At 45.2% G+C, this 8,916-nt stretch overlaps 1 protein-coding gene across 1 annotated transcript in view; it reads right to left on the bottom strand.

Annotated features, from left to right (window-relative positions):
* Nucleotides 1-425: 425 nt before the first annotated feature.
* The window catches only part of LONP2 (lon peptidase 2, peroxisomal), an 885,840-nt gene continuing 877,349 nt past the window's right edge, over nucleotides 426-8,916 (bottom strand). Inside the window, exon 15 of the mRNA XM_069217806.1 lies at nucleotides 426-1,500. Within this exon, the coding sequence (XP_069073907.1) occupies nucleotides 1,279-1,500 (222 nt within the window). The 3' untranslated portion in view covers nucleotides 426-1,278. The remainder of the gene's footprint in view (nucleotides 1,501-8,916) is intronic.

Genomic DNA, 8,916 nt, shown 5'->3' with positions numbered 1-8,916 from the left:
TACTTTTATTCTTTTACTCCTATATGTACTATAGGGGGTTGGAATCACATTATATGTATTATGTGTAATATGCGTACTGAGATTTTAATTAGATCATGCTTTTAGGAACCCTTGTTCCAAAATAACTGTATTTATGTTTTTATATATTATTATTATTGATTTTAGCTCTATTATTATTCCTATTACTGTACATTCGCTTTGATGATTGATTGATCGAATAAAGCATGTGTTAAAACCGCAAAAAAATCTGGCCCAAAGAGAATAACACTGAATGTGGACTGAATGTAGTCAAATTTGCACGAAAAGCGGCATTTACCTTGACTAGTTGGCTTGCAGCACGGCAGCTGAGATGACATTTAAAACCAGATTAGACATATACTGTAGGTATTCCTACAGTCTAGTAATCAGATACAAAAATGAATAGGTCGAGTATCTTTTCTTTTATTTCACAGTTCCAATATTTTATTCTGTTTTTGCTTAACATTGGGATAGTTATATATATTGCTAAACCAATGTTTCCATTTAGCAGATTGAAGCCATCTATGTTAATGGATTAACAGTAATTATTTAATAATATGAGAGAAGAAATTGTCGCTACGGTTGAGCAAAATTACCAGACGTATTTCCAAGCAGGCAGATTTAGTCAGTTTTTTTTCATCGGGAGAACAGAGTTGGGGTTGCTCCGCAGGTGAGAAAAAAACTGAGCCCAAAACAGAAGCTTTTAGGGGCACTGCCAGGGGATAGGCAATGTAATTAGCTTCATTATAATTGCATTTAGGTGACTACATTGCTTGATGCAGGACACTGCTCCTGAAATCAGCTTCCCCAGCAGTAACGTCTGTATCTGTGGGCGGGCGGGTCCACCTGGCACTCTAGCAGGCAAGTGACTTCTGGGAACCTGCTTTCAAGCACTATCGGGGGTCTAGTAGTGTAATCAACGTAATGCAATTGCCATTAAGATAATTACATAGTCCGGTCAGTGCAGGACTGCACAAGTATTCCTCGTGCCTCAGATTCCTTACTTTGGGGCATGAGGAACAGTTGCCTATATTCTGCTTTCTTTGTAATCTGTGGGAAGCAGGTACAAACCAGCGACAACAAAATGACTTGCACCCGCTCACCGTGAATTTTTTTAAAAAATGCCCACCCACTTCTTGCCTCTACATTTAAATGGCGAGAATAAGGCGCTCTGAATACCGATTTTTTTTATTTTAACAATTCTCTATTATAAGTGAGTCACCTCAAACTGTTTTGTTTTTTTACGTTTGAGGTTCTTGCCTACAGTTTACTAGTCAAAACGTCTGTCCTAGTCTTTATAGGAAAGCCACCATCGAAAGCTGCATTTAGAACTTCATCCAGGGAGCTTGCCATGACAAAGTCCAACTCGCCTCTCACGTTTACAGGAATCTCCTCTAAATCATTTTCATTTCTTTTGGGAATTATAATTCTCTTCAGCCCTGTTCTGTGAGCTGCCAGGGCTTTATCCTTTATTCCACCGACCTATAACATTGAAAACAATTGAGAAAAATTAGTGGTTTATTCATAATAATCAAAATATATTGCACAATAATGAATTTCTTTTACACACTTGTATCTAGGGACATGCTCTATAAAACCATAAAGAAGCCTTCCATCACAAATCACTGTTTCCTCAGCCTTAGCAGTAAATGGGAGGCCTCAAACTGGCCTTGATTCGGCACTAATGAGGTAAATCAATCAATCAGGAATTTGTAAAGCGCACTACTCACCCGTGAGGGTCTCAAGGTGCTTAAAGAACAAGATACTTACCTTCGGTAATGCCTTATCTGGTAGAGACTATCTAGCTCCGGATTACTTACTTAGAATTATCCCCTGGCATCGGACTGGATCTGGAATTGTTTTGTGAGTAGTGCCCCAGCGCACCGGTACGTGGCGTCATTAGGCTCCATGTGGCGTTGTCAGTGCCGTCTGGGCCAGAAGTGACGTGTGCTGTGCCTATAATGGAGCCACCCCAGGACGCTGTCAGTTTTTTTCACAACTTTCCACTCCAGGAGCACAGACCCACGAAGAACACTGACCACTGGTGTGGAAAACTAGGGCCCTGGAAGGGGGGAAAACCCTGTCCCTAGAGATCCATTTGCAGAGTGGGGAGGATGGGTGGGTTGGCTAGGAATCTAAAACTAGACAGAGTATCTATCAGATAAGGTGCTACCGAAGGTCAGTAAATTGTTAATCTGATAGAGACTTCTCGCTACAGACTCCTTACCTTAGAATAGATACCCAAGCAATATCTTCCCAGAGATGGGTTTGCGGAACAAATTTACACTAGAAAGTCCTGCAAGACTGAACGGGCAACATTCCCATCCCAACTGACCTGACGAATAAGTTAATTACCTTTGGTAATACCTTTGCTGGTAGAGACACAGCCTAGCTGCAGATTCCCTATCTTAGAATTCTCCCCCCGGCGTCAGACTGGATCTGGAAACTTTTCTTAAGCAGAATCTCTGTGCATCGGTAGAGGGTGTGTGCGACTCTGTAGCGATGTCGTCCCTGGATATGACAGCGACGGAGTACATATAGTCCCTCCCCCGACATGCTGACGTCAGTTTCTTCTGTGACTAGAACCCGCACAACAACACGGAGCCACACAGAAATTGGCAATGGAACAGTGTATACAACAGAAAGGTGGATATAATTATGATGTTACAACCCCTAAACTGAAAACACAACAAAAGAATGCCCCAAAGCGAGAATTAAGCCAGATAACACAGTTCACAAAGTGGGAAAGATGGGTGGGTCGATAAGGAATCTGCAACTAGTCTGTGTCTCTACCAGATAAGGCGTTAACGAAGGTAAGTAACTTGTTCATCTGATAGAGACAATTAGCTGTAGATTCCTTACCTTAGAATTAGATACCAAAGCAATATCAAGCCGGGAGGGGGGCTGCAAACACAATTCACCCAGTCTCGCAATAAACAACTGGTCAACTAAGGAGTAGTAGACCAGCTACGAGATAGACAAAGGTGAGAAGAAGTATGTAGCTCACTCACAAAGAGGAGATAACCCACATATTACAAGAAGATATGAAAAGTCATGGACTTTTAAGAAATGTCCATGAAATGAAAACAGAGTTGGAGACACAACAGTTAAGGACATGAAGTGTTCCCAATAAATAGCAAGCTGAATAAGGAGGGAAAGCATTGAATAGGGACTGCGAGAGATAAGATCATAACACCTATCAAGGGAAAACCCCAAGAGTAATTAAGAAGGGAAGCTACACAACGCTGCTTGCACCAGAATGGTTATTGAAAATTTGCAAGAAGCAAGTCCATCATGCTGAAAGGGATACAAGCCTGACAGCGGATTGTATGTGTCCAGGAACACCCAAAGAGAAAAAATGAGTAGACAGAAGCAAAAATGTGAGGCACTTAGAGCCAGCTGACAGAACACCCTAAAGGTGTACCAATAGCACGTTACTAATGGGTAAAGTAGGAAGACGGGAAACACCAGCCAAGAAACCCATACAGAGGGACAGACCTGTAAGAACATGGATATGTCCAAGCAGAAAGAGTCCAGAGACATACACCGGATCAGGACAACACGGATGTCATAAACAAAAACAGAACACCATAGGATGGTAGATGGCATGACATAAAAGGCTCAAAACCTGAATACTGAGCTGTGCTCCTAATCTAAGAAAGGAAGAAAGAACAAGTAGCGATCCAAGTTTAGATCAACACTGAATACTGCTAAAAGGAGTATATAAAGATCGATTCCCGGAGTGGAATCTAGATACGAGATCTTAGAAACCTGTAAGTCATAACGAACCAGTCATGAAAGAATAGGTGCCAACAACATCCTATAGGCACACTATACACATCCCTCATGGAAGGAAGAGAGCTAACGGCAAGATCCATTGCATAAACTAAAGGTGGAATACAATTATAACCCTGCCACAGTGGACTGAAGATTAAGAAACATGTCCACAGAATAGGCGGTGTATGCCTGAAAGGAAAAAAGGGGTTGAAATCAAAGATGAAGGAGGTAAATTTCTTAGACATTCGCAGAAGAGCACCCTCACTATTCAGCGTAAGCATCCATGAGCCTGGCCATGCAGCCACAGAGGAGCGCCCCACGCATTTCCCATGAGGGACTGTAACCATGACCACTACTTCCATCATCAATTTTCATACACAAAAGGAAAATATGATATTAAAAGATATCTACATGCAGAAATATAGAACCATAAAAGGTTTATCCCCCAACCACCCTAAAAAGGGCAGAAGGAAGGTTAAAGTAGGGGCCTCAAGGGGCTACAGCTTGTGGCCCTAAGTGTGGAGAAAAGATAATCAGAAAAGAAGATCTGGCGTAAAAGTATTACTCAATTGATCAATGGAAGTTCCATGGAAAATGGGCAGAAAAAAACTCTTCCATAATAAGAATGGAAAAGGACGCATGCAAAAGCAATCATAGAAATCCTAAGGACATTAGGAAACAAACTGCTCCCATAGGAGTACCAAGGAAGTTCCCAATAGGGAACAAAAAGCAGGAAAGACTAGTGAAAAGCTTACACTGATTGCTCCAAAGAGCTGTGGCTGAAAGCAAATCTCCATAGAAATCAAAGCTATTGTATGCAACCAGCCTGTAAGTAGAATACAACAGAAAACACACCATAGGCAGAATGAGAGTCAGACCTGGTCTGAAATAACAACAAAAAAGAACCACCATATGTGGAACAGCAGCAAAAAGTGAACAATAATGTCATTGGCGGTATTGCAACTGCTGAACAGAAGTAGTCTGCACCACCAAGTGCATGTAATTGTGCCACCAAGCCAAATCTCCATGATGAAGGAGAACATGGTAATAACAAATGAACCTGCAAGGAGCAGAAAGTTCACACTGGATATTAACTGACAACAAAAACACACTCAAGAATGATAGTACAACTGCTAAAGGTGGCGCACGTTTACAGACACAACTGGAATAGGACCCTCGTATCTCAGTGGGAGGGTGCGAGACTGTGAGTATTATGCCATGGTAAATGCTCCTTAAAGAAGTGCTGGAAGAGGAATAGGACCTGACATTAAGTTCCACCATGAGTATCTCTGAAGCGGCGTAAAGCCGAATTGGCATGCACGCTAAAAATGGAGTTGCCACCAAAGGGCATATCAAACAACAAATCTAGTACGGGTTCTGAGAAATCAGAACGTAGCCAAGCCCTACGCCATAGCACTACTGAGGAAGCCATAATCCGCCCAACAGAATCGGTATTATCCATACCACAGTGAACACTGTTGGCAGCCTGCTGACCATCCCGTACCAAGGGCATGAGAGGAGTTCTAGCCTCGTCAGGAAGAGAAGGCAAAATACGCTCCATTGAGTCGCACAGAATGTATTAGAAGTGACCAATTACACAAAAGGTATTAGTGGAATGCAATGCCAAATTAGATGAGGCGAAAATCCTCCTACCAAAAATGTCGAGCTGTCTGGCTTCTTCCTCTGGTGGAACAGGAGGAATCTGCGTAAAGACTATGTGCAGCCAAAGCAGTTTGCACCACAAAACTTTGAGTCGTCAGGTGCAGACGAACAGATGATGGATCCTCCGGGACTGGCCTGTGTCTGTGGGAGATAAAATGCTCCACATGGGGATCAGAAACTGTCTGGGTCCAAACTCCCAAGAGGATATTGTAAAAAGCATCCCAATAAGGAAGGACCGACTCTACAGAAGACTGATCAGGATGTAATATGTCAAGTAACAGATCCGTGGACAATTCCACTATAGGAAGCTGTAACTGCAACACCTCCGAAACATGTTTCAACTTATCTGCAAAAGCAGAACTAGCTTCAGTAGTCATACCAGGGGATGATAGGAGGCTGGATGACGGCAAGGAATCAAGACCGCTTGCATTGGCTAAATCAAGCAACAAAACTGAGTGTCAAAGCGGAATGGTGTCTGAATGACGAGGCTGAGGATGTCTAGGCCCCTCTAATGGAGGAACAAGAGCTTGAGGCTCAGTCAATGACTCCAATGGCACCACTACCGGCATCTGTGTCGACCGACACTGAGAATGAGAGGCCTCGACCTCGGAAATGACGTCATCCGACTCCAGAGAAATAACTATTGGGGGGGGTGGGGTGTTGAGGGAAGTCATATGCACCACCACTGCTGAAGATGGCATTGGAAGAGAGGAATCAAGCTCAGTTGATGAGAGCCGCAAGAGGCTGTGCATTGGCACCGATCCGACTCCGGAGTTGAAGTCGAGAGGCCCAACGGGCACTGAGGACAAGGCCATCAGTGAGGGCCCTGTTGGGGCACCTGCTACTTTCTTAGGGCCCAGAGGTGCTCCAGAGGAAGGAGCAGACCCAAAAACAGCATGCAAGGACGAATAATAGATTTGCATCTAGGCCAGAGTAACCCTAGCACCAGGATAAGGCAGAAGGGACGGGGTCGACTCTTGCATAGACTTGTCCTCAGAAAATGTGGGTGAGTTGTGTGGGGGGCAGTGAAGCCAGTGGGGGAAGTGATTTTGCCAGAGGACAACGTTTACCTAGAGGCACTGTCGAAACCAGAGACATTGACGGAGCTGCACGTGATCAACTCCTCGAACGATCTCTGGGATGCGAAGTAGAAGATGGCGAACTACTACGCATTCGAGAGTCCTGTGAAAACTGCAACACCCGTGCCACCTGGAGCTTCATCTTCTGCTCTTGCAACTTCTTAGGCCTCATTTTTTGACAGGCGTCGCAATTTTTGGCATCGTGGTGGGCACCACATGCAAAAGTGGTGGGTGTCTGTGACCGACATCTGTTCAACACATGACTCACAGGGCTTAAAGCCAGTAGGCATATACACTGATCCAACTCTGAAAAATACAGTGAAAAAGGGAAGGCCAAAAGTGGCCAGAGGAACTGCTTCTCTGGATACTCGTTGCTGCGCGGAAAAGAAGAAACTGACATCAGCCCATCGGGGGAGGGACTGTATGGACTCCGTCTATATCATATCCAAGGACAACGTCGCTACAGAGTCACACGACGCCCTCTACCAATGAGCAGAGGTACTGCTGAAGAAACGTTTCCAGGTCCAGTCTGACGCCTGGAGGAGAATTCTAAGATAAGGAATCTGCAGCCAGTTGTCTTTATCAGATTGTCCAGGAAATAGTGCTTGGTGAACGTGTGCAGAGAATCCCTTGTTGAAGCTCTAGCGTGAAGAGCAGTCTTGTCTGGGAAGATGGTTAGGTACTGAGGCTTAGATGACAAGGCCTGGAGCTGACTGACCGTCTGGACAGATGTTATCGCCGTAAGGAGCCTGAGAGGGCAGTTATGTAGCGGCTCGAAGGGAGCGCACATCAGAAATATAAGTAAGAGATTGAGGTCCCACTGAGGCATGACAAAGGGTGAAGGTGGTAACATACGTTGGAGACCTTTCAAAAAACCTATTGCATGACTAAGCGTGCAAAACTGCTGACACTGCCTATTCTCGACAGTGGCAAACAGATTTAACCAAGGCTCTCCCAACTGCTGAAAGAGACCTTGCACCACCTACGGATGGATACACTATTCATGACCTGCTAAGCATTTTTGGCTCAGTTCGCCTGGTGTTTAGACAGCCCACCATGTACTGAACCTCCAGGAATATGCTGTGACATTCCAGCCATGTCCAAAGGCGCAGTGCCTCCTGACAAAGGGTCCACTACACCATCCTGTCCTGTTTGTTGCAGCACCACATGGTGGTTGTGTTGTCCATGAACACTGCACTAGCCTTCCTTGGATGGAGGGCAGAAAGGGATCCAATGCCAGCCGGACCGCTCAGAGCTCCAGCAGGTTGATGTGGAGTCCAGAGTCAGCCAGAAACCAGAGGCTTCTAATCACCATCTCTCCCAGATGGCTGCCCCATCCCAGGTTTGACACATCTGTCACCACTGTCAGATCTGGTTGGGGAAGGGTGAGGGGTCTGCCTCTGACCCAATCGCAGTCTCTTAACCAAGACTTTTGCAGTTCCCTCTGAGATTTAGACCATATCGGAGAGGTTCCCCTGATGCTGCACCCACTGGAACTTCAGGTGCCACTGCAGAGCCCGCATATGCCACCAGGCATGCATCACAAGGAGGACCATGAGGCCCAGCAGCCTCAGAGTCAGACGCAACAAAACCCACAATAGAGGCTGAAACATTGGTATCATAGTCTGAATATTCTAGACTTGCCATATGAGGGATAAGCCAGATATTGTACCATGTCCAGAACAGCTCTGATGAAAGGGAGCATCTAAGAAGGAGTGAGGTGTGACTTTGGCACGTTGATAACGAACCTTAGCAAGTGCGGAAGGTTTGGCGTAGTCTGGAGGTGGGAGATGACTATCACACACACAAAAGAAGGGAGAGGTGATATGGAAGTTGTTCTTCCTTGCCTACAGACTCAGGGTACTTTGTGGGTTATTAAAACTGCACTCACCCACTGATTAGTGGGATGCCTCATCATAGGGCTGCTACAACACTCCAGATGCAGATCAACACTATATGGTAGAGCATATGGATGGATTGGGAGGGTGATTGCCTTAGTCTCTGAAGGGATCCTCTGTGCAGCTTCTTTAAAACTGTGTAATGGGATGTCCACCAACACTTTATTAAAGTGCCCCCCGGCAGGAATAAAAACACAAAGTTAGGGTGGACTCTGGGAAGCTGTCACCCTATCACACACTCTGCTCATCAACATGTTTCAGCCCCCTTGCTGCTCCTTACAGATCACTGGGCTTTCGTCAGGATGTGTGATCCCTTGTTTGCAGTATCCCCTCTTACCTACTTCATAGAGGATGCGTCATAGAGGATGCTTATTTACGGTCTAGGGAGGGCCTGGCAGTTTGTGATGGACTGTTCCCATGGGGAAGAGGGTCAAGACTGATTTGCATATGGCTGGGTCCAAACCTGGGTGGCGTGGTGGCCC

Source organism: Pleurodeles waltl, chromosome 12 (genome assembly GCF_031143425.1).
Source record: "Pleurodeles waltl isolate 20211129_DDA chromosome 12, aPleWal1.hap1.20221129, whole genome shotgun sequence".
NCBI lineage: Eukaryota > Metazoa > Chordata > Amphibia > Caudata > Salamandridae > Pleurodeles > Pleurodeles waltl.
The sequence above is the reverse complement of the archived record's forward strand: the minus strand, read 5'-3'. Positions and strand labels throughout refer to the sequence as shown.